Here is a 26,056-nt window from a genome sequence, read left to right as displayed (position 1 = left end):
GATACAGCCAAAGAGTTTTCCGGCAGGGTGCTGTACAGGTCCGAGGGAGTGAACCCGTAAAAGGGGACCCGGTCCTTGAAGGTCTGGCATGGCACGGCCTGCAAAGGCTGCAGCATTGCTATTTTCTCCTGTTCTGTCAGCCATCAGAGGGTTTTGGGGGGACCATCCACCATCGGGGAGGTCAGATTCCCCCCTGCTGAGTCCCCCCTCTTTCCTTCCCCCCCCCCCTCTTTGGATTCGCTAAAACCCCCACAGGGTTCTTATGCTTTCTCTATGCACCCGTTACTAGAGCAACTAATTTATGCTGATTGGGATCACCCAGATAAGTAGTCTTCTCCTAATAAAAGATTTTCAATTCTTTATCTTATAGACAAAATGTTCTCAAAGAGATGGGATTTGCCAGCAGTAGATGCGGCTATCTCCTCTGAACAGGAGTTTAACTTGTACAAGTGGACAATATAGAAGTATTTAGTGATCTAGCTGATAAGAAGTTGGAATCTCTACTTAAGGCCTCATTTTGCTGTAGCTGGTGCGGTAGTACAACCTGCAGTGGCAGCAATAGGCGTCTGTCAGTCCCTTCCGGAAGAATTCAAGTAGGTTTTAAAAAAAAAGTTCCTGCTCAAACTGAAGAGGCCCAAAGTTTAGCTGAGCTATCTAAGTCCCTATACTTTGCAGTGGACGCTATCAAGGATTTTATTCATCAGGCGTCTCGCCTTGCGCTCATGTCGATACTTATGTGCAGGATTCTGTGGCTAAACGGCTGGTCAGCCGAGTTACCATGCAAGCAGCTCTTGGCTGGGTTTTTGTTTGATGGACCTCTGCTTTTTAGATGTCTGGGGCAACAGCCTCAAGGCAGTCTCGACAGTCTCCACCATCAGGGGCAAAGGATAAGCCTCGTAACCAGACACAGAGCTACAAAAAGCCCTGGAGTCAAAAGTCCACAAAACAGAGTCCCAAGGCTTCCTTGTGAAGGGGTGCCCCCACTCGATCGAGTTGGGGGAAGACTGTGGTGGTTTTCAGAAACTTGGCAAGAGGAAATCCAAGACAAGTAGGTCCTCTTTGTAGCCTAAGGCTACTGCAGACTAGAGTTCCAAGAGTTTCCACCATGACGTTTTCTAAGAGCAAACGTTCCCAAGGACCTAGTAAAAGTCCTTATTTCTGGCACTGGACCGATTACTGTATCGGGCAGTGATAAGAGGTTCCCTCAGAAGAGAGGGACATGGAGTTTTATTCAAATCTCTTTATGGTACCAAAACCAAATGGAGATGTCAGACCCATTCTAGATCTCAGGAATCTGAATCACTTCCTAAACATCTGCTGCTTTCGATTGGAGTCCATTCGGTCAGTTGTTTTCACCCTACGGGGAGGAGAGGTTCTAGCATCTTACTTTCATTTCTTGTCCTTGCCTTTCAAGTTAGCCATCCACTCCCCGACTGTTTACAAAAGTGTTAGCCCCAGTACTAGCAAGACTAAAGGGCCAGGGTATAGCAGTAATTGCATACCTAGACGACTACCTATGGGTAGATCAGGCAATGGCAGTGTTAAATCAAGGGGTGTCCAGAACAGTCAGTTATCTGAGACACCTGGATGGGATTCTCAATCTAGAGAAATAATCCTTACAGCCGGTAAGAAGGCTGCAGTATTTGGACCTGGTCAAAGACACAACCCAGGAAAGGGTGTTCTTGCCTCAAGCAAGGATCAAATGCTCTAAAAGAGCTGGTCAAGGCAAAGAAGGGTCCTTCCATTCGCCTTTGCATGAGTTTACTAGGGAAGATGGTAGCTTCTTTCAAAGTGGTTCCCTATGCCAAGCTCCATTCAAGACGGTTGCAACACAGTATTCTGTCTGCTTAGAACAAACAGATCCAAGCCTTGGATTATCCAATGAATCTGGCTCCAAAAGTACGCCAGTCTCAACTGGTGGTTGATAACCAGGAATTTACAGAAGGTGGAAATCCTTCATTCCAGTTTCCTGGAAATTGGTAACTACGGATGCCAGCCTATGGGGCTGGGGAGCAGTTCTAGAAGAGACCACGGTTCAAGCGAAGTGGTCAGAGTCCGAGAAGACCTTTCCCATCAATATCCTAGAGATTCGGGCAGTATGCCTGGCTCTAATAGCCTGGATGTCCAGGTTGCGAAATGCTCCTGTCAGGATACAATCCGACAATGCCACAGCAGTGGCCTATATCTATCACCAAGAAGGCACCAGAAACAACGCAGCCCAAATGGAGGTGGACCATAGTCTGTCTTGGGCAGACAAACATGTTCCTTGCCTGTCTGCAGTTTACATTCCAGGAGTGGAAGATTGGCAGGCAATTTCTTAAGCCATCAACAGCTGTTGCTGGGAGAATGGTCTTTACATCCCAAGGAAATTTTGCCCATGTGCCAAAGATTGGGTACGCCAGTAGATCTATTGGCATCCAGGTACAACAAGAAGTTGGACAACTTTATTTGCGAGAACAAGGGATCCACTTGCACTCGGAGTAGATGCATTAGTGATCCCATGGAATCAGTTTTTACTTATATTTATGCATTCCCTCCAGTTCAGCTGCTACCACAGCTGCTTCACAGGATCAGGGAAGAAGGGAAGCCAGTAATCCTAGTGGCCCCGGCATGACCTAGAAGACCCTGATATGCAGGGATTGTGAGACTGGCAGTAGGGGAGTATTTGACTCTTGCACCTCGTCTGGACCTGCTGTCGCAGGGACCGGTATTCCATCCTGCCTTACGAGTGCAATCAAGGGTCAGATTTCAGCCTTGACAGTGTTTTTCCAAAGGCTGCTTGCTTCGCATTTTTTAGTCCGGGCATTCATACAAGGGATATCTCCACCATTTAGAATACCCTTGTGCCCATGGGACTTGAATCTGGTTTTGTCTGTGTTGCAGAGACAACCCTTTGAACCTATACGGAATATTCCTTTCATGCTTTTGACAAGATTGGTGTTCCTAGTTGCGATAACCTCTGCAAGAAGAGTATCAGAATTGGCTGCTTTTTCCTGTAAAGAGCCATACTCGATCATTCACAAGGATAAGGTGGTGCTGCGTCCGCACCCAACCTTTTTGCCAAAGGTAGTGTCTGGGCTTCATCTGAAGCGAGATGTTTCCTTACCTTTTTTTCCCAGAACCTCGTTCCGCAAAAGAAAAACTACATTCTCTCGATGTAGTGAAAGCAGTTAGTCTATCTGAAAGCGACTGCTCAGATATGGAAAACTGATGTTTTTGTTTTTGTTGCTGGAAGGCCATAGGGTCAGGCAGCATCGAAATCTACTGTTGCTAAATGGATTTGTCAGGCGTATGGCCTAAAAAGAGGTTCCTCCCTTTCAGATTAAAGTCCCATACACACTATCAGATTTTCTGCCGGTTTTTTTGGTCTTCAGATTTACCAAAACCATGTAGTGCAAGGGCCTGCCTGATTGCATACAAATTGATACTCCTAAGGTTTGACCTTGTATTATATGAATTTGGTAAATCTGAAGGAAAAAAATCTGCAGAAAATCTGATAGTGTGTATGGGGCTTTAAGCACACTCTCTACCTGGGCAATCAGTGCTTCATGGGCAGTGCATCACTAAGCCTCTGGCTCAGGTTTGCAAGGCCGCTACTTGGTCATCAGTACATACATTCACAAGATTCTATGAAATGGATGTAAGATGGCAGGAGGAATACCGCCTTTGGGCGCAGTGTGCTGTAGGCAGCACTATAGGGTACTCAGCCTGGTGGCAGCTATTTGCTTTGTGTCTCCCTCCTCTCAGATGGCATTACTTTGGGACATCCCATATAGCTATTACTATGGTGCTCTGTGTCCCGTGATGTACGATAAAGAAAATGGGATTTTTATAACTGCTTACTTGTAAAATCCCCTTCTTGGAGTACATCATGGAACACGGAGGTCCCTTCCCTCTTATTGGGATATGTATATATTGCTTTGCTACAAAAACTGAGATACTCCCGGTATGGGAGGGGCACTTCCTGTTTCCTTTTTGGTTCTACCAGTGTCCATTTAACTAAAGGTGGCCTATAACCCATATAGTTATTACTATGGTGCTCTGTGTCCCGTGATGTACTCCAAGAAAAGGATTTTACAGGTAAGCTGTTATAAAAATCCTATTTTTCACAGTGCAGACAGGCTCCTAGAGCACCACAGCTTTGTCTTCTGAGGTGACTGAGCCTGACACGACAGAACCCCTTTATATCCCTATTGGGGTCCGGATTCAGCCTTTTTTTTTTTCCCAAAAAAGGCTCTCAGCCTGGCAGGGGGTCACATGTATTCCCCTATCAAGCCCGTGAGCCTCTGCTAAGACTCCCCTGAGACCCACAAGCTCCCAGGGGGGACTTGAAACTGCCCGTTCCTACCGCTGTTCCCTTGAGGAAAAGGGGGACTTAAAACCGCCTCCCCCCTCTTTCCTATCACACTTTTTTTCATAGCTGTTTACATCTGCCTATCTTCCTGGTCAGACTTTAGGTCATGACACAGGAAGGAGTTGACCAGCTGATCTCATTAGCACACACCCTGCATCTACTCTCAGCTGGTCAACTCATTCCTATTTCATGACCTAAAGTGTCCAGGAAGTAAGGTAGGAGTAATGGAGCAGAGTTTTTAAAACGGCTATGAAGAGAGTGAGGTAAACGTGTGTAGACTAAATGGAAAGCTGTCTTATTTTTGCAAAATAAGTTCATTAATGTTATATTGGTACATAGGGGAGCTGGAATTTGGGGGGGAAAGGTGAACTTAGCCTTTAACCACTTCAGCCCCGGATGGTTTTACCCCCTTAATGGACAGAGCATTTTTTGTGATTCGGCACTGTCGCTTTAACTGACAATTGTGCGGTTGTACGACCTTGTACCCAAACAAAATTGATGTCCTTCTTCTTTTTTTTTTCCCCCACAAATAGAGCTTTCTTTTGGTGGTATTTGATCAACCCTATGGTTTTTTTATTTTTTGTGCTATAAACAAAAAAAGAGCGACAATGTTGGAAAAAAAGCATTATTTAACTTTTTTTGCTATAATAAATATCTCCAAAAATATACAAACAAAATATTTTTTTTCCCAAGGCGTCTTTCAGGACAGCACCTGAGAGATAGCGACTCCACCCTCCTCGTTAGGAAACACCTTCTTCCTCCAGACTTTAAAGGGAGGCGCCTCCCTACCACACATCAGTTTTTGTGTTTCCTCCGGCCCGGAGGGAACACCTTTTGGGAGGGAGTCTGTTTCTCTTAGGTGTTCCTGAGGGACTAGGCTTCTTTCCCTTTTTTTCCTCCTTTTGAGACCCGCTGTCCTCCCGACCTACCCACGCCTTGTCAGCGGTAGCAAGCGGGCTCCTCTTCCCCTCTTGTGCTCGGAGAGAGCCGAAGATTCGGTGGCCCGCACGTTCGTAGGCGCGGCGGCGCGCGTGTGCCGCCGCCATATTTTTTTTCGGCGGTCGCGCCGGAAGTGACAGAGCGGGTCATCGGGTCAGCTGAAACGTCGTTTCCGGCGTGGACGCAGGGGGGAGGAGGGAGGACAGGTGCTGGTGCCTATTTCCGCTTCCGGTCCGGTGCAGCTGCACGGCGTGACTCCGGAGGCGGCGTTTAGCCACAAGTGGATCTCTGCACAGCTGTTATGGAAGATTCAGCGTCTGCAGCGGTGGGGACAGGCACAGGCACCAGCAAAGCCCAGGTAAGAGGCAGCAGTTAAAGTCTGCCTTTCTTTTTTCGATTTCCTGGCGTTTGGTCTCGCTCTCTTTTTTTCCCCCCTGGTGGCAAGGGGCCTGTCTGGGCACTAGAAGCTGACTGGTTTCTTCTCAGTGCACCTGTGTGGTGATCCCTATCAAAGCTGAGACTGGGTCTCACTAAGGGTTCCCTGTTTTTTTTCCCTTTTTTGTCTTTTTCTTCATAGGCTAAGAGCTCTGACCCAAAGAAGAGATGTCCTTCTTGCAGGGCCAAGCTGGGAGAAAATTGGAAGAAAACCTTATGCAGTCCCTGCATTACTTCTTTAGTTAAGGAGGAATCTGCCTCGGTATGTGAGGATCTGGTGGCCTCTGTAAAGAAGGAGCTGTACGCCACGATCCAGAATTTTCGTGACTCACTAGCTAACTCGGCTGCTAGTCAGCCTTCCACTTCAGAGTCTTCCCAGGGATCTCTCTCAATCCCGGTGTTAGAATCTCTGCCTGAAGACCCTTCAGATAGGGAAAAGCAGTCCACTGCTCTTTCCATTAAAGATTCGGAAGAGGAGTTGGAGGATTCTGAGGTAGCCCCCTCTAAATTCAAACTGTCCCTTGAAGAGGTCGATGGGCTCCTTAAAGCCATTCATGCTACGCTTGGTTTAAGTGAGGAGAAAAAGGAATTATCACTCCATGACCGCATGTATGCTGGGTTGGATGAGCCTAGGGGCCGAACATTCCCAGTTCATCCGGTCATCTCTGAGGCCATTAGGAAAGAATGGCAGGATCCAGAGAAAAAGCCCTTTTTCTCCAAAGCCCACAAAAGGCATTTTCCTTTCGAGGAGGACCCTGCAGCAGTATGGAACAAGGTGCCCAGACTGGATGCCGCCTTTTCCCAGGTTTCAAGGTCCACAGATCTGTCCTTTGAGGACATGGGAGTTTTGAAGGATCCGATGGATAAACGGATGGATCTTTTGCTCAAGAGATCATGGCAATCAGTTATGAGCAATTTAAAACCAGCAATGGCCACAACGTGTGTAGCCAGAAATTTAGAATACTGGATTAACCAGCTAAAGTCACATATAGCTGCAGATTCCCCCAAACAGGAAATCTTAGATTCTTTTCCTACCCTGATTACGGCAGTGGCCTATGTTGCAGATGCCTCAGCTGAGGCAATTAAGATATCGGCCAGGTCAGCAGCTTTAACTAATGCTGCAAGAAGAGCTTTATGGCTTAAAACCTGGCCGGGTGACTCGGCTTCAAAGAATAAGCTGTGTGGGTTACCTTTTTCAGGAGACTTGCTCTTCGGCTCTGACCTCGATAATATTCTTGACAGGACAGCCGATAAAAAGAGATCCTTTCCGGTCAAAAAGAAAAAGCAGGTACCAAAACGTCTTTTTCGACCTCAAAAAACTCAGGATCAGGACAGCAAGTTGCAGGGGAGAAGGAAAAGTTGGTCCGCCCCGAAGCCGAAGGGTAGAGGCGGAATTCTTTTCCGTCCTCCTACACAGGCCGAAAAATCGCAATGACTCGTCTCTGCGGGTGGGCGGAAGACTACAAAAATTTCTTCCGCAGTGGTCAGGGATAACTTCAAATCAGTTTATCCTGACCACTCTCGCGCAGGGTTACTCACTCGAGTTTGTCAACAACCCCCCAAAAAGGTTCCTGATTACCAACACCCCGCGGGACCCAGTAAGGGCCCTGGCCATGAAGTCCTCTCTAGAGGAACTGATGCAACAGGGCGTAGTAGTACAGGTACCCCTGCAAGAACAGCAGGAGGGGTTTTATTCCCATGTTTTCCTAGTAAAGAAACCGACAGGGAAATTTCGGTTGATTCTCAACCTAAAACCTTTAAACGAGTCCATAAGGTACAGAAAGTTCAAAATGGACTCAATTTTTTCGGTCAGAAATCTGTTGACGCCAGGATGTTTTATGGCGTCAGTAGATTTAAAAGACGCATACCTACATGTTCCGATCTCTCCCCAGTCTCGGAAGTTTCTCAGGCTGGCGGTGAGGTTGGGGGGTGTGGTTCATCATCTCCAGTTCAGGGCCCTACCCTTCGGCCTGTCATCATCTCCCCGAATTTTTACCAAAATAATGGCAGAAGCTTTAGCGCCACTGCGTCTTCAGGGAATCGCAGTTATTCCTTATTTAGACGATCTGCTGTTTTTCGCCCCATCCAGCGAGGAATTGCAGACCAATCTAGGCAAAGCTCGCAGCCATCTGGAGGCGTTGGGTTGGATTTTGAACCTCCAAAAGTCGTCCCTAAACCCATCTCAGGAGATTCGGTTTTTAGGGTTTCTGATAAATTCGACGGGGCAAAAAATCTTCCTTCCTTTAGACAAAAAGGACAGGATTTCCGGTGCAGTGTCTTTATTACAGACCAGCCAAAATCTGACAGTAAGACAGGTTATGTCAGCTTTGGGGGTTCTGACTTCAACAATGCCAGCAGTCCAGTGGGCAAGAATGCATTTCAGGTGTCTGCAGGCTTTCCTTCTAAAATCTTGGGATCACACAGTGGCATCCCTAGAGGCAGAGGTGAGAGTGTCAACCCAGGTAAAAAGGTCCCTATGGTGGTGGAAAAGACAGGATGTCTTATCGGAAGGGTTAGTCTGGGCTTTTCCAGTCGGGAAAAGACTAACAACCGACGCCAGTTCCTGGGGGTGGGGAGCCCATCTAGGAACACGGTTCACTCAGGGGTCCTGGGCCAAAGAGGAGACAATAAGGTCCTCAAACTGGAGGGAGCTCAAGGCGATTTCCTTAGCTCTGGAGTTGTTTGTTCAGGAGCTTCAGTCCCATCACGTCCAGGTCCTAACAGACAATGCCACGGCAGTGGCTTATTTAAACAGACAGGGGGGTACAAGAAGCAGGTCGCTTCAGGTACTGGCCATGGAGATTCTTCGGTGGGCGGAAAAACATTTGTTATCCCTATCAGCAGTCCACCTAAAAGGGGATCTAAACAGGGTAGCGGACTTCCTAAGCAGAAACGCTATTCGGGAAGCAGAATGGTCTCTAAACCCGGAGGTATTCACAATGATTGCCGGAAAATGGGGTTTACCAGAAGTAGACCTGTTCGTCTCAAGGGTGAACGCCCAGGTTCCCCAGTTCTTTTCCCTGGACAGTCGCGATGGCTCGCTGGGCACAGATGCGCTAGCTTATCCATGGGAATTTCGTCTTTGCTATGCTTTCCCCCCATTTCAGTTAATCCCGTTAATTTTAAGAAAAATTCAGAGGGAGAAGGTGCCAGTTATTCTAATCACGCCCTTTTGGCCAAAAAGGGGCTTGGTTTTCGACAGTTCTAGGCCTGGCAATCAAGCCTTGTTGGCGTCTGCCCCTCAGACACGATCTGTTGTTGCAGGGCCCAGTGAACCATCCAGGAGTGGCCAGCCTGGCTCTCACGGCCTGGTTTCTGAAAGGCAGCTCCTTAGGAGCAAGGGGTTTTCCAACCGTTTGATCTCGACCCTTTTAGCAAGTAGGAAAAGGGTTACGAGGGCCATTTATTCTAAGGTCTGGAAGCGTTATAAAACTTGGTGTTTGTCAGCCGCCCAGGTGCCAGGGAGCCTTGTCTCCATCTTGGAGTTTTTACAAGATGGTGCAGACAAGGGACTGGCAGTTAGTACCCTGAAGGTGCAGGTAGCAGCCCTGACAGTGTTCTTAGAAAAATCTGTGGCCTCAGATCCGCTGGTGATCAGGTCCTTTAGAGCTCTTAAAAGATCTAGGCCAGCTCCTGTTAAGGTTTTTCCTAGATGGGATTTGTCGGTAGTCCTACAGTCTCTAACAAAAGGGCCTTTTGAGCCTCTTGTGGAGGCTTCCCTTAGGTTTCTCACATTAAAAACCGTGTTTCTGATTGCCATTGTCTCTGCACGCAGGATCAGTGAGCTAAATGCTCTGTCAATTAAAGAACCATATCTTTCCATTTTTTCTGATAGAGTTATTCTTAGAACAGATGCAAAATTCTTACCGAAGGTAGCTTCAGTTCAGAACCGTATACAGGACATAGTACTGCCAACGTTTTGTGTTAACCCCAAAGGAAATAAGGAGACTTCTTTCCATACTTTGGACGTCAGAAGGACTCTGCTGAGTTATTTAGAAAGGACGGAGTCCTTCAGGCGTTCAGATTCACTGTTTGTACTCTTCTCAGGAAGAAAAAAGGGTTTTCAGGCTTCTAAAGTTACTTTAGCTAGATGGCTGAAATTAGCTATCTCAGAGGCATATTCCCAGGCAGGGTTATCTCCTCCAGCAGGAATTTGTGCACACTCAACCAGAGCTCTGGCGTCTACGTGGGCAGAGAGAGCTGGTGCCACCCCGGAGCAGATCTGCAAGGCGGCGACATGGTCGAGTTTTCACACATTTGTGAAACATTATAGACTGGATCTCACTTCTGCCAGCGATCAGGCGTTTGGCAGAAAGGTCCTGCAAGCTGTTGTCCCGCCCTAAGGGGTAAGTCTCTGTTATCCTCTCAGGTGCTGTCCTGAAAGACGCCTTGGGAAAGACCAAGTTAGACTTACCGGTAACTTGTTTTCCAGAAGTCTTTCAGGACAGCAAGCATCCCGCCCTATGGTATTATATTATGCTACGCTGTGACTAACGTATGTGTTTATGTGTTCCAGACGGGGCCGGAGGTTCTCTTCTACAACTGATGTGTGGTAGGGAGGCGCCTCCCTTTAAAGTCTGGAGGAAGAAGGTGTTTCCTAACGAGGAGGGTGGAGTCGCTATCTCTCAGGTGCTGTCCTGAAAGACTTCTGGAAAACAAGTTACCGGTAAGTCTAACTTGGTCTTTTCCTCAGTTTAGGCCGATATGTATTCTTCTTCTACTTTTTTTGGGCAAAAAAAAACGCAATACGCGTATATTGATTGGTTTGCGAAAAATTTATAGCGTCTACAAAATAGGGGATAGTTTTATGGCATTTCTAAAAATTATAATATATATATATATATATATATATATATATATATATATATATATATATATATATATATATATATATATATATATATATATATATATATATATATATATATATATATACAATTTATGGGACTGGAAACTGGAACATTACGGCGGACATTTTTGACACTATTCCGGGACCGTTGTCATTTATACAGCGATCAGAGCTATAAAAATACACCGATTACTGTGTAAATGACACTGGCAGTGAAGGGGCTAACCACTAGGGGCCGATGAAGGGGTTAAGTGTGTCCTAGGGAGTGATTCTAACTGGGGAGGGGGGGGGGGTGGGCTTCAACTCACATGCCAGAGATCACCGCTCCTGATGACAGGGAGCGGTGATCTGTCATGACACAAGTCAGAACTGGGAAATGCCTTGTTTACATAGGCACTTCCCTGTTGTGAGGCTCTGTGACACAATCGTCAGGAGCCCGGCGGACATCTTAAAGGGGACGTACAGGTACACCCATTTGCCCACCGCTGCCATTGTGCCGACGTAGATCGGCATGCAGCGGTCGGTAAGCGGTTAAGGCACTTAGTGTATTGTAACTGTACTGTGTGCCCTCATGTTGTAAAGTAGTATTGATATTCCCATTGCATACATTCCTGGATAAGGCTTTAGGAGAAGTGGGTGCTGCACAAATCATCACTAGGGTTGCCACCTGTCCAGGATTCACCCGGACAGTTCGGGTTTGGAATCATGCGTCCAGGTTTCAGACTGCCTGAAACCCGGACACGTTATTTAGACTGGACTATGGTTTCCCAGCAGGGTTTCTGGCTGCAGTTTTCACTGCTGAGAGTGTCTGTTACACTGTCTTTCACACTGCCCAAAGCCACCACTAACAAACCATACCCTCCACCCCCCCACCAACACATACAGACGGGAGAAGAGAGAGGGCTTGAGCTGCACCTCTTCCCCCCCCCCCCCCCATGCTGGAAATTTGAAGTCCAGCAGCCTCAGATCCATCTGAATGAGAGGTGCAGACTGCCAAGGGGTGAGTGAGCTCACCATCCATCCCTGTCTCTGAATGAAGTCTCCCCCCTTCCTTCTCCTTCCTCAGAGAGAGTACACCAAGTCAAATCAGGGTTCTCAGAGCACCCCTTACATCAGAGTTACCCTTTACACCAGTGTTTCCCCTTACAGCAGAGTCCTCTCTGTACATCAGAGTACTCAGTGTTCCCCCATAAATCAGGGTTCACAGAGCATCCCTTATGTCAGAGTCCCCAGAGTTCAGAGGTAAAAGGGGAACTCTGTGGACTCTGATGTAAAAGAGGACTTTTGTTATTAACTTATATACATATGATTAGAAATGTTATTTAGTAGCAAAATATATGTATAGCTTATACTATAAAAAATAAATTTCTGTGCGCCACAAAACTGTTCGGGTTTGACTTGAAGAAAAGGTGGCAACCCTAATCATCACATGCCTGATGAAGTGGTCCTGCATGGCTGCAAAATATTGCATTATGTCTTCTGTGATTTGATCATTCTTTAATAAAGAATTTGAATGTAATTGTCAATCTATGGTGTGCTGGCGAACATGTGCATTTGATTCCTCATGTTGTAAAGCACTGCGCATACTGTTGCCGCTATGTAAATCCTGCACTATAAAAATAGTGGACATTGGTGCACTGAGGTGCCAACCCAGTGCACATTTACAATCGCCTGTATTGCAATGTGCTGTGATGCAAGATCATGCCATACCATGTGTTTTAGTTTAGTGTCCGGAACGAGGGCGCAGTGCATTTTGTAAATCGATAGGTTGCTGTAACGTAAAACATGTTTATGCAATGCACAGGTGCGAATCGGTCCCTAAGTAAATCGTAGGGTTGCCACCTGTCCAGGATTCACCCGGACAGTTCGGGTTTGGAATCATTTGTCCAGGTTTCAGACTGTCTGCAACCCGGACACATTATTTAGACTGGACTATGGTCTCCCAGCAGAGTTTCTGGCTGCAGTTGTCTAAGCTGAGAGTGTCTGTTACACTCTTTCACTCTCCCCAAAGCCAGCACTATCAAAGCCCACCCCGCCAAGCACATACAGGAGAGAGGGCGCCATTTGCTCCTCCTAATCTTTGTCTGGCCACACTCCAGTCCTCGGCACTGTGCCTCAGAAAACGGAAGTGGGGGGCTGGAAATGTTAAGTTCAGCAGCCTCAGATCCATCTGGATGAGAGGTGCTGACTGCGAAGGGGTGAGTGAGCTTACCATCCATGCATCCATCTGTGACTGAAGTCTCTCCCTTCTCTCTCTTGCCTCTGATTGAGTACACTAAGGCAAATCAGGGTTCTCAGAGCACCCCTTATATCAGAGTTCCCCTTTACACCACAGACCAGTCTTTCCCCTTACATCAGAGTCCTCTTTGTACATCAGAGTTCTCAGTGTTCCCCTTTAAATCAGAGTTCCCAGAGCATCCTTTATGTTAGAGTCCACAGAGTTCTCCCTTTCTTTAGAATCTGCAGAGTCCCCCCTTACAGTGAAAGGCAACTCTGTGAGTTCAGATGTAAAAGGGGAACTCTGTGGACTCTGATGTAAAAAGGGGAACTCTTGTTATTAATTTCATGTGATTAGAAATGTTATTTAGTAGCAAAATATATATGTATAGTTTATACTATAAAAAAAAAAAATAGTTGTGCGCCGCAAAAGTGTTCGGGTTTGACTTGAAGAAAAGGTGGCAATCCTAGTAAATCGGCGCTGAGAGATCTATAGAGGCAATGTCTGCAGACCTCTCCATTGCCGATTCCACTCTGTAATCCAGGGATTCGGTACTTTCTAACTCCTTGACCTGGGTTAGTGATTAAAAAAGTACTGAAATGAGGGATAGTCATGAAGCTAGCATTTTTAGAAGATCAGCAATGGCATCCTCTGTGTTTAATCTTGGTACAATTTTTTCCTTTTGTAATCTGTATACTTAATTCTGGTCACTGAAAAGAAACCAAATTTCCCTTTCCTGTTTTATAGATATTACTCCTTCCGGAGGCTGGACTATTCAAGCTTGCCATTAATGGGACTCCTGTCAATGACTACCGCCCTCTGGTTTTTGATTTGAAATCCATTGAAGAACTGCAGATAACAGGCAGTGCTGGGCTTTTCGTTGTGCAATGCTGACCAGTGGCACTTAGTGGGCCGTACTTCCCATAACATCTTAAACACTATGAAGAGTACAGCTTTGTTACTGCAACGATGTATTACTGATGTATTTTCACTTTTTTTTTTTCAGCCATCAAAAATATCTGAAGAAAGCAGCTGAGAAAAATAACTTGAGTCTTGATGCCCTGTGTACACGGTCGGAAATGCAGACGGAAAAGGTCAGATCAGATTATATTGTCGGAAAATCCGATCGTGTGTGGGCTCTATTGGACTTTTTCCGTCGGAAATTCAGTTGGAAAAAAATTTGAGAGCTGGATCTAAAATTTTCTGACCAAAAAATCTGATCTGACTTTTTCCGATAGTTTGTAGAGAATTCTGCCGGACAAAGTGCCACGCATGCTCAGATCAAATTACGAGACCAAAGTTATTTGGCTACTAGCCTCTACGTAGTCCTGTCGTACGCAACGAACGTCGCCACGTTCCAAACGATCAGATTTTCCGACAACTTTGTCCGACCCTGTGTATGCAAGACAAGTTTGGGCCAAAATTCGTCAGACAAAATCTGACGGATTTTGTCGTTGGAATATCCGACCGTGTGTACAGGGCATTATTCTTCTTCTACATTGCTGTAGAAATCACAATCTAGGTACAACACTCTCAGTGGATGACTCTCTCGAGTGTGCCCTCAATTCAGAGTGCAGTGCACATGCGCCATTACTGTCACCAGCTGTTACACATGTCAATATCTCCTAAATGGTGCATGGAAGCCAAGAATAAGACTTACCTGTAGGTACAAGTTAAAAAGTGGCTTTTAGTACTGCTTCATTAGTGGGCCTAGCAGGAAACGTGAGTAGAGATAATGCCCTTGTACTTTTTTTTTTTTTCCCCCAGAACACCAGCACCATCTTTGTTCAACAAACAAGTCAGGTCAAGTCTTTGAAGCTTATGCAGTAGCCTTATATCCATTGATTTCCGCCTTTGACTCCCTGTAGACACACAAATGTTGGTGCCCAAAACAATACCTCTGTGCCAATATTCTGCCTTTTACCCATAGCATTTTCCTGTTTTACTGTCCTAAAGTTGGATTAGAATATTGTGACCGTTTTGTAAGTAAGCTGGTATGAGATGACTCTAATTCTACATGTCTTAGTAAAATCTGCGTCCACTATCTGTATACTGAATATCCGGCACTTTGGTGCCTTCTGGCACAGGCTTATCTGTGCTAATGTTAAATTTGGCTGCTTTTTCTGAGCAGTGAATAGATATTGTTTATCAGAGATAAACCCTCTGCTGCTGCTAACTTAACAATATTACAACCCTAGTGATCACAGACCGAGGAGATGGAAGGATTGCTTTTTGTCGAGTTGTCTATACATGGTTGGTTAGTTTTTTTTCTTTTCATTCAGCTTGTTGACTAAAAAAATTCATCCAAATGGAGGAATTCACCCTTTTCCCACCACCCCACCTGGCATTATCATGACTGTTGTACGACTGTCATCCTACTTTTCTCTGCAACATCGGTCCTACTTCCATCCGACTTGCATGAACAAGAAGATTTTGCTCTGACTTTGAGATAGTCTGACTTGTCCTTTTGACCAATCAAAACTATCCCAGAGTGACATAAATTCCTTTTCCTGCTGCTGTAATCACCATTTCGGATGGCTAGGACAAGGATCAGACTTCAATGGGCTGAAGTAGGACCAAAATCAGACCAAAGTAGTGCAGGAATCTTTTTCAAAGTGGGACCGACTTGTGTCAGACCAAGTAAGACGGCACTTATAGGGAATCATTGATTTACACACATCCTACTACGTGTTACTACGTGTTGTACCAGTGTGAACACGGCCTGAAACAAAATTTTTTGAACATGTCCCTTCCACAGAAGTTGATTACACAATTAACTTCTGTTGAATATCCCGACCCCCCCCCCCCCCACTATTCCACCCCCTTCCATCACATTATCCCCCCCCCACTCCAAAATGCCTATGGTGTGCTAGACACACAGATGGGCTAATGCTCAAAAAACTGCATGAGAAAATAAAATAAAATCTACCATAGCAACTCGCAACTCAACTGATAGACCACTTTCATAAACCAAACACCATGTATTATGTATCTAGGGATTGACTGTTACCCTACATTTGGTTTGTTCAAATTGTTCTGTTTATACTATCCATATTCATATGTACCATATGCAACTGGTTTTGTGGTATCTGGATTATCTTGTTACCCTTTATTCAATAAAAAAACATTGAAGGAAAAAAAAAAAACTTCTGTTGAGCAGGGGAGCCCACACACTAATCCCAAGTTGGCCATTTCCTGTTAGCCCTTGTACACACGGTCGTAGAACCAGTCGGAATGTGTCCTATCGGACCGCGTCGTCGGATAATCCGACTGTTTGTGGTATGCATCGGACTGATTTCGTCGGAATATCCGTCGGACCCAATTTTCCAACATGTTGGAAATATTTCCCGACCATCTGGGCCAATCGGACATACTCCGATCATGTGTAGAGAATTTTGATCGGACCAAGTGCCACGCATGCTCAGATCAAATTCCTACATCAAAGCTATTGGCTACTAGCCTGAATGTAGTCCCATCGTAATGAAATTATATCATCACGTTCTGAAAGATCAGATTTTTCGCCAATTTTGTCCGACCGTGTGTATGCAACGGTTTCGGACAAGAGCTGACGGACAAAATCCGACGGATTTGGTTGTGGAAATCTCCGACCGTGTGTACAGGGGCTTAGACTGGCCAAATTTTGACCAGTGTATGCCAGGGACGCAAACTAGAACTGGAGGCATGCATCTGCTTCTGTGCTTGGCATGGTCAGTTTGTAAAAGGATCCCAGGGAACTGGCAGGACAGATCAAATCAATATTAATAACATAACTAAATCATCATTGTTGGGGTAACATACAGTACACTTTAATGACGGAACCATGTGTGCATTTTGGTCTGAAGATCAAATTTTGGGTCAGTGCCTGCTAGAAGGCTGCTTGATGCTAGACCAGGGGCCCCTAGCGTAGTACCCAAATAATTTGCCACAAGTACTTGGGTCTTGGCATGTACTTGTCACATGTCACACAGGTGAGTTTAGTAGAACTTGAAAACCAGCCTAAAATGTCAACAAGTAGTAAACAAATGAAGGAATTATATGGCAGAAGGGTTTCTTTTTACTACGTCTACCTGCTGGTATTTTGTTCAAATTCAGGATGACAATTTCTAATATGGCACTCGATTGGTGAGATGCTTGTGCTTTAGTTTCTGGGTATGCACACCTGTTATAACCAATATAAAGGCTTCACAAACGTGAAAACATAAAGTTGGCCAGAATCACCAGAACCTCAGGTAGACACGTCAGATCTGGGAATTGCGGCAGGGAGAATTTTGTTTTTTAGTAATCAAGACATGTAAGGAACCAAGGGCCTGAATCTCTACACCAAGTTTTGCCTTTAACCACTTGCCTACTGGGCACTTAAACACCCGTCCTGCCCAGACCAATTTTCAGCTTTCGGTGCTCACACTTTGAATGACAATTAGTCATGCAGCACTGTACCCAAATACATTTTTTGTCCTTTTTTTCCCCCACAAATAGAGCTTTTTTTTTGGTGGTATTTGATCACCTCTGGGTTTTTTATTTTTTGCGCTATAAATGAAAAAAAAAGCATTTTCTCTGTTTTCTGTGATAAAATTATGCAAATTATTAATTTTTTCTTCATAAATTTTTCCCACAATGTATACTGCTACATATCTTTGGTAAAAATAACCCAAATTAGTGGATATTATTTAGTGTTTGTGAAAGTTAGAGAGTCTACAATCTGTGGTGCGAATCATACAAAATTGATCACATCTGATGTACTGGTGGTCTATCTCATTTCTTGCGACCCGAACAAGCCAGGAAAGTACTAATACCCCCCAAATGACCCCTTTTTGGAAAGTAGACATTCCAATGTATTTAGTAACAGGCATGGTGAGGTTTTTGGTGTTGTCAATGACAATGACACGTGACACTGACGTGGCACTGATGGCAGATGGCACTGATGGCAAGTGACACTGACGACAGATGGCACTAATACGTGGCACTGATGACACGTGGCGCTGATGACGTGACACAGACAGAAGGCACTGGGGACACGTGGCACGGATAGGTGGCACTGGGGACAGGTGGTACTGGGAACAGGTGGCATTGATTGGTGGTACTGGGAACAGGTGGCATTGATTGGTGGCACTTGGGACAGGTGGCGTTGATTGGCACTGAGGACAGATGGCACTGATAGGTGGCACAGGGGACAGATGGCACTGATAGGTGGCACTGGGGACAGGTGGGCATCGGTGTGTGTGTTTTACTGTGTGTGTGTGTGTGTACTCGGACGCTGCAGCACGGAAGCTCTCCCTCCTCACACACTGTCTCTGTGTGAGGAGGGGAGCCGGCGATGTGAGATCTCATAGGTTTACATATGAGATCACCTCTCATTGGATAGCCCGATCGAGTGCTAAATGACCGCTGTGATTGGCCATTTAGCACGATCTGTGATTGTCTGTCTGTGTCCGAGGGACACGGCCAACACAGAACTCCCCCGATGTGCGGCGGCGCGCATTAGGGAAGTAAACAGGAGGACATCCAGGGACGGCCTCCCGGCAGTTAGCGTCTGCTCTGTAGCCGTCTTTTGGCTATAGAGCGGGCGTGAAGTGGTTAACTAGAGTACCACTTTTTAATGGCCTAACCCTTTTTAAAAGCCTAACTCCAGGAATACTATGCCTTTATTAGTTCATTTGGGCCAGATTCGTAGGAACAAACCAATTATCCTGTATTATAATAATAATTTAAAGCGGTTCTTCAAAAAATAATGAAAGGACACTTACCTGACCTCACCTTAGTTGGCCCTTCAGCCGTGTTTGTATCCAGGCGCCGGCATGTTTACTTTGGGAAGCCAATTGTGAGTTCTTTTTGGCTTCCCACTGTGCTTTGTGAATGGCTCTGCAGCTTTCTGGGACCTGTGGTATGTTCCAAAAGGCTGCAGGGGAAAGAGCCAAACATCCGCTTGGGTAGGCGCAGCGATCTGACCAGAAGTGGGAACGGGTACCTGTCCAAAACAAAAAACAAAAAAAAAAAAAACAAAGAGGATGGGGGTAGGAGGCAAACGAGCAGAAAGTCCCCTTTTTAGGTGAAGTTGCACTTTAACCACTTGCCTACCAGGCACTTGCACCCTCTTCCTGCCCAAGCCATTTTTCAGCTTTCAGCACTGTCACACTTTGACAATTGCGCTCTCTTTTGGTGGTATGCAATCACTGCTGGGGTTTTATTTTTTACAAAAAAAAAGACCAAAAATTTAGAAATACTAAGTAATTTCGCACCTTCACTGATGTGCGCTGATGAGGAGGCACTAATATGCCGCACTTATGAGCACTGATGGATGGGACTGGTGGGCAGGATAGGCAGTACTGATGGGCGGCACTGATGGGCATTGATTGACAGAAGTGATGGGCAGCACGGATTGCCAGTACTGACTAACATCGCTAATGAGCACTGATTGCTGGCACTGGTAGGCACTGTATGGTGACACTGTTTTACTATACTGTAATCAGGGCACTGATGATCAGTGCCCTGATTACATTCCTACATGTCCCCCCTACATGGAGATGCTGCTAATCGGCTCTTCTCGACACACGCTCTGTCAGTGTGAGGTGAGGAGCGCCCATTACCGGCACTTCCTTGTTTACATGTGACCGGTTGTGATTGGACACAGCCGATCACATGGTTAAAGAGCCGCAGACACGGCTCTTTACAGAGATCGGGGTCGCACCGTGTCCTAGCAAGATAGGGCGGCAGCGATCGCCGCGCTGTGTGCGCCCCCATTCTGGGACGCCTTTATATGGTGGCATCCTAGAACGAGAGCTGCCCGCGGTCATTTGACAGTGCGTGAGCGGCAACCAGTTAAAGTCCTAGTAGTCTCGGAGTTAGGCTTTAAAACTTTTTTTGCCATTCATATGCAAACATTTCTTACATTTTCATTTTATTGCATTTGGTTTTTGTAGCAATGTTTAAAAAAATAAAAAAATAAAAAAAAATAAAGACCCTTTTAATGCATACTGTATATCATTTTGTCAGGTTTTTTTGTGATACGGCACTGTGTCGCTTTAACTGACAGGTGCAACACTGTACTCAAACAAAATTTGTTTTTGTTTTGTTTTTTCCCCCACGAATAGAGCTTTCTATTTGTTCACCTCTGCAGGCTTTTTTTTTTTTTTTTTCCCCTATAAACAAAAGGCCGACAATATTTTTTTACTTTTTGCTATAATAAATATCCAGAAAAAAACTCTTTTCGTCATCAGTTTAGGCTGATATGTATTCTACATATTTTTGGTAAAAAGAAATCGCAAAAAGGTATATATTGATTGGTTTGCGCAAAAGTTATATTGGCTACAAAATAGAGGATAGATTTATGGCATTTTTAAAAAATATATTTTTAATAGAAATGGCAGTGATCAGTGATTTTTTTATTTTTTTATTTTATTTTTTTTTTTTAGCAGGATTGCGGCGGACAGATTGGACACTTCTGACACTTTTTTTTTATTTATTTTTTTGGGACCAGTGACATTTGTACACCGATCAGTGCTAAAAATAGCCACTGATTACTGTATAAATGTCACTGGCAGGGAAGTATTTGCCCAGGAGAGCCAACCTGTCGCAGTACAACTGTGGCGCCTGGTCTTTATGTGGTTAAAAGATGCAGAATATGAAATCATTTTGGGAAAAACAATATATGCATTGCTCTGGTTGTGACAAAATTTGTCCTTTTTAAGGGCTAGTTTACACTTGCCTCAAAATCTGGCCTTCGGGCACGCTTTGTTAAAGCTCTCTGAACGCCAGTCAAAGCCCCTGTCACTAAATAAAATGGTTAGCTTACAGTCCTGTTTACACCTTGATTTTGCTTGGTGCTTTGATGAGCCTTCGGTGGGGCTTCATGAAAGCTTTGCCATAGACTTCTGTGGAGGCTTAGATGCTTTGAAGCACCACTGAAGCTACATGAGGTATAATTTTTGACACAAAGCAAAAGGAAGGTGTAAACAGGGACTGTAAGCTAACCATTTTATTTAGTGACAAGGGCTTTGACTGGTGTTCAGAGAGCTTTAACAAAGTGTTTGTGAAGCCTTGTGTCGAAGCAAGTGTAAACTAGCCATTAAAGTGATTGTAAGGGTTCATTTTTTTTTTTTTTACATAACAAACATATCATACTTGCCTCCACTGTGCGGCTAGTTTTGCACAGCGTGGCCCCAAACCTCCGCTTCTGGGGTTCCTCGGTGGCTCTCACGGCTCCTCCCCACATCAGATAACAACCTAGGAGAAGAGCTTTCCCAAGGGGGTTAACTTGTGGGCACACTCCCGAGTCATACAATCGGTGTCCGTAGCTCCCGAATGAATGACTTGGCCCCACACCCTGTGTCATTGGATTTGATTGACAGCAGTGGGAGCCAATGGCTGTGCTGCTAGCAATCTATCCAAGAGCTAGGATCCCCCTGCAGAGAGACAGCGCGTCCCTGCCGGGTCAAGTTCCAGGGCTCAGGTAACTTAAATGGGGCAGTCACTGCCAGGTGTTTTTTCACCTTAATGCAGTGGATGCATTATGGTGAAAAAACACGAGGGTTTACAACCCCTATTAATGTGTGGTGAAGCCGAAGCAAGTGTAAATGAGCCCTAACTGTGGGGGGTGGGGGGGGGCGGAAATCCACTTTGCACTTTCAGTGCACTTGTAAATAAAGTCTCTGTAGATCCGAGGGGGACATGCAAGGAAAATAAAAACAGCATTTTAGCTTGCACATGATTGGATGATAATATCAGCAGAGCTTCCAGCTCATTTCAGATCTACCCCTTAGACCCCTTTTACAGTGGGGTGCTTTGCAGGCGATACAGCACTAAAAATAGCGCATGCAAAGCCACCTGAAAGAGCCGCTCCTGTGTCTCCAGTGTGGATGTCCCAAAGGCTTTCACACTTGAGCGGTGCGCTGACAGGATGCCAAAAAAGTCCTGCTAGCAGCATCTTTGGAGCGGTGTCTACTGCTCCTCCACAGCTCCTGCCCATTGAAATCAGTGGGGCAGCGCGTCTATACCGCTGGCAAAGCGCTGCTTCAGTAGCGCTTTGCGGGTGGTTGTAACCCTTTTTCGGCCGCTAGTGGGGGTTAAAAGTGCCCGGCTAGTGGCCAAATACCTCCGCAAATACAACGGTAAAGCTACCGCCGACCCCAACCGCTGACTGCACTTTTACGTGCACTTGCAGTGCAAAGTGGATTTGCCTTTCGTAAATAACCCCCACGGTGTCTTCGGCTCAGTTTCAGGTCTGAATTCAGCCAAAAATTTGGACCTGAAGTGATGAACGGGTACATACTGGGCCCCCTGCTGTGCCCATCACATGGAGTGAACCCACCTTTAATCAATGGTTCTATAGCTGATAAGTGGCCCATAAGGGGTTAAACAGCTGTGAAAGCTGAGGGGGTTAATGACTCTCATTTTCAGCCTCTCATTGCTCCATTTTATTGGGGGAATGTCACAGATTTCACACATTACATGTGTCCGGCATGTTTACATGCTAATTACACCGTGAAATACATCAGCCTGCTGCTGATTATTGCAGAGCTCCTCTGAGGAAAAGCAGCTTCACCATCTGGCTGTGTGATGATTATCAGCATCCATTCACATTTCACAAGGCTCTGACCTAAGATGTGACATGCTTTTTTACAAACTGCAAAATACAAGCAGGCCACACTTTTGATTTTTTCGCAATTACTTTATAAAAATTGCTGCACGGGGAAGAAGGTTTTCCTTTATTGTACAGGAGGAGGATCTATACAAACATAATATACTCCCACCACCAGAGGAAGCCTGGAAAAGACAAGAGGACGCACAGAGGGAGGGTCCTGATTGGAAGCTGTGGGGTCACATGACTGGCAGCATCATTCACAACCAGGAAGTGGAGGAGAAGGGTAAACACAAAGGAGAGGGTCTGTTGGGAGCTGAGGGATAACAAAGACTGATCATAGAGAAGGTACTGTACACTTTGGATGGGATGGACTGTGTTTGTGTGTCATACTGCAAGCTGAGATTATAGGGGAGGAAGACTGACTGGTATGAGTTAGACTGGTCACCATGGCAGCATTTCTATATAGTGATGTAAGAGGATATAGGACTAGGTGCAGGCATAATTCCATCCAGGAATACAAGTGATGATCATCAGTACCTGGGGGGGGCTTGTGCTCAACCTATGGCCCTCCAGCTTTGGAGTCATGTGTGTAACTGTCAGCCTTGCTATGCCTCATGGGACTTGTAGTTCCACAACAGTTGGAAGGCCACAGGTTGAGCACCAATGACTTGGACCATTTTACCTGGGTACTATCAGTCGGCAAAACCAGGCATCTGTGGCACTTTTTTTAACATGCCAAAAGCGTCAGACCGTCCATCACATTGTTTTGACTGCTAAGACATGAATGGAGCCACAATGCATCCGTGTGCCAGAGTGTACATCCATACGGGCCCGATGATCAGAACTGCATCAGACCCACATGAATGTACACTCAGGGATGCGATTGAAGATTCGCACAGGTTGACTGCACAGAAAAAAATGTGGCCATATGTCATTTTTTCCATTCAGCAAGAGATGGATGGAGGAGTCAAATAGTTCTTGTCATGTAGTTTTAATTTACTTACATTTATAGGTAAAGTTGATCCAGTGAATATCCCCTCTCGGGGAATCAAGAAGGGATTTTTTTCCCCCTACTGTAGCAAATTGTATCCCACTTTACTGGGGGTTTTCACCTTCCTTTGGATCAACTGTGGGTATGATTGTTCTTTTTATTGTTTGAACTAGATGGACTCAGACCCCTTTTCACACTGTGCTGCCCATAGCGTCGGCGGTTTTAGCTGCGTGTTACCGTCAGATTTGCAGCATATTTTGCCAGCTAACGGGGCACTTTTAACCCTTGCTAGTGGCCGAGAAAGGGTTAAAAACAGCCGTAATGGGCGGCATTTTGCTGGCAGTATAGCCACGCTGCCCCATTGATTTCAACCAATAAACACACCGCTCCCAAAGAAACTGCTGGCAGGAGTTTTCCTGACGTCATACCAGCACACCGCTCCAGTGTGAAAGCCCTCGGGCTTTCACACTGGAGACAATGGAGCAGCTGTTTGAAGGTGCATTTTAGGCGTTTTTTTTAACGTGTTGGCGCCTGTAAAACCCTTGGTGTGAAAGGAGTCTTAGTCTTTTTTTCAACCTGACTATGTAACATTGTGGCGCAATACCTGCACCAAATTCAAAATAAAATATCAACAGTTCGTATACAGACTTTGTAAAATTGGCTCACATAGATTCTAAAAGGGATGCAGTATGCACCAAATTCAGGTACCCGTTTTAGACCAGTATGTGAATTTGGCAAAGGCTGAGCTACAGCACCCATAATACTCAAGCCACATTCACAGAATCTGTTCAGGTTTCCTATCACTTTAGACTCATGTACACTAGTAGCGCCTAAACTTGAATTTAGTAGCTTTTGCCATTTTTATGTACACATAGGCTTTTAGGATTGTTTAGGAGCTGCTGAGGTTAGGGGAGGTTCCACCACCCCTAACCTCCCTCTCCTGAACACGGAAAAATCACGTTCAGGATAGGAACGTTTTGACTGCCAGCCACAAGGCGCATAAAATTGCGATGTGATTATTTTATTTTATGTTTTTCGCAGCCACGGTCAAAGTAGTTTAATTGTACATGAAGCTTTAGATAGTTAGTTTGTTTCCTTCACTAAGTGCTGCAGTGTCTCTAAGCATGGTATGAATTATATGTAGCGTCAGCTATATTCAGTATACAGTGCTGGGTTCTGGCTGTGAGGCAGAGACTTCCCCTCTCACACAAAATAAGAATAGGTCTGAGTGACACAGCCATTCATAGGCAGCTTTGTATTCTGTGAAATGATTGGCTGATGTCATGCTCTCTGACTTGGCCAATCAGAGGAAGCTTTGTGTTTATTCACAGAATACAAAGCTGCCTATGAATGGCTGAGTGTCGCTCAGACTGACTATATTGTTCAAGGTGTGAGATGGGAAGTCTCTGTCTCACAGCCAGAGCCCAGCACTGTGTACTGTATGTAGCTGAAAACACTGCAGCACTTTCTGAAGGCAATAGTTTGTTTGGACTGCTTGGTCCAAAAAAACTATTTAAAATGCCAGGAAACATGGAGATGGGCTTTATTAATTCAAGGGATTGTATTCTGACATCGGCAACTGCTGATCAAGGAAAATGTCACAAGTCCTTCATTTATTAGACTTCTGCCAAGCAGGGACGTCTACACACATTGAAATTCGGCTGCATGGCCACATTTCGATCAGTATATGGTTAGCTTAACAATTCATGACTGCACTATGGACAAAATTGGCTACAGCAAAAGGCTCTCTTGTTCCGGGAGGCCATCCATGGATGGCCTCCCTGAGCCATGCCACTGTACACTCCCTTTGGACACAGCTGATCGTAGTAAAGGCCCAATCACAGGGGCCCTTTACTGTGTGATCAGCTTTGTCCAATTATGTAAACAAACTAGCCGGTTACCAGCATACCTTTCCTCGCACGCTGTCAAAGCGTGAGGAGAGATGGTAACTGGCAAGTGTGATGGAACATTTACACAGATAATCCAGGACACTGATCATCCGTGCCCTGATTATCAGTGCCAATTATCAATGTAGCCTCATCCGTGCACATCGGTGAAGGAAAAAAAAATTTTATTTGCAAAATTTTATAACATACTGAGTTGTGTTTTTTTTTTTTTTTTATTTTGTTTAGCAAAAAATAAAACCCCTAGTGGGATTAAATGGCACCAAAAGAAAGCTCTGCCGCAAAAAAAAAAAAAATATGATAAAAATGTCATTTGGGTACAGTGATGCATGACAGTGCTGAAAGCTGTAAATTGGCCTGGGAAGGAAGGGGGTGAAAGTGCCCAGTAATAAAGTGGTTAAGGGGTAATTCCACTTTTGTTGAGGGGAATAAAAAGAAATCTTCTCTGGGTGATCTATGTACATTGCAGGGATTTTGACACACCGTGTTGCAGATTTCTAACTTTTCTGCACTTAGGGCCATTTCACCCCGGGAATGCAGTGTGAGAAAGGCGCGTTTCATGCATATTTCTGCACCAAGGTCTGGTTCACACTGGAATGCTGTGTGAGAAAAGGTGTGTTCCATGCATTTGTGGTCACTAAACTGGCTCAATCTGAAAAAGAAGTGCTTGAAATGAATGGGCTGTCAAAACCAGAAGACATAGGGACAGGAACTCCCCCAATTCCTCCACCCAGGTTACAGGAATCTGCACTGCTGGAAAATATACCAGAATACCCCAACACTGACTGC

At 45.3% G+C, this 26,056-nt stretch overlaps 2 protein-coding genes across 5 annotated transcripts in view; both read left to right on the top strand.

Annotated features, from left to right (window-relative positions):
• The window catches only part of LGALS12 (galectin 12), a 62,632-nt gene extending 47,793 nt beyond the window's left edge, over positions 1-14,839 (top strand). For all 3 annotated transcript variants that reach the window (XM_077458506.1, XM_077458502.1, XM_077458513.1), the window contains one exon: positions 13,543-14,839. In XM_077458506.1, coding sequence (XP_077314632.1) covers positions 13,543-13,689 — 147 coding nt within the window. In that variant the 3' untranslated portion in view covers positions 13,690-14,839. The remainder of the gene's footprint in view (positions 1-13,542) is intronic.
• Positions 14,840-22,320: 7,481 nt separating this feature from the next.
• ZDHHC1 (zDHHC palmitoyltransferase 1) overlaps positions 22,321-26,056 on the top strand; it is an 84,722-nt gene continuing 80,986 nt past the window's right edge. The window contains exon 1 of one of the 2 annotated variants that reach the window (XM_077458495.1): positions 22,321-22,717. The gene's annotated coding sequence lies outside the window, so the exon portion shown is untranslated. The remainder of the gene's footprint in view (positions 22,718-26,056) is intronic. The other variant, XM_077458486.1, reaches the window with a different exon arrangement.

Source organism: Lithobates pipiens, unplaced genomic scaffold (assembly GCF_037356315.1).
Source record: "Lithobates pipiens isolate NorthernLeopardFrog02 unplaced genomic scaffold, aLitPip1_a1.2 Scaffold_10, whole genome shotgun sequence".
In the NCBI taxonomy this organism is placed as follows: Eukaryota; Metazoa; Chordata; class Amphibia; order Anura; family Ranidae; genus Lithobates; species Lithobates pipiens.
The sequence above is the reverse complement of the archived record's forward strand: the minus strand, read 5'-3'. Positions and strand labels throughout refer to the sequence as shown.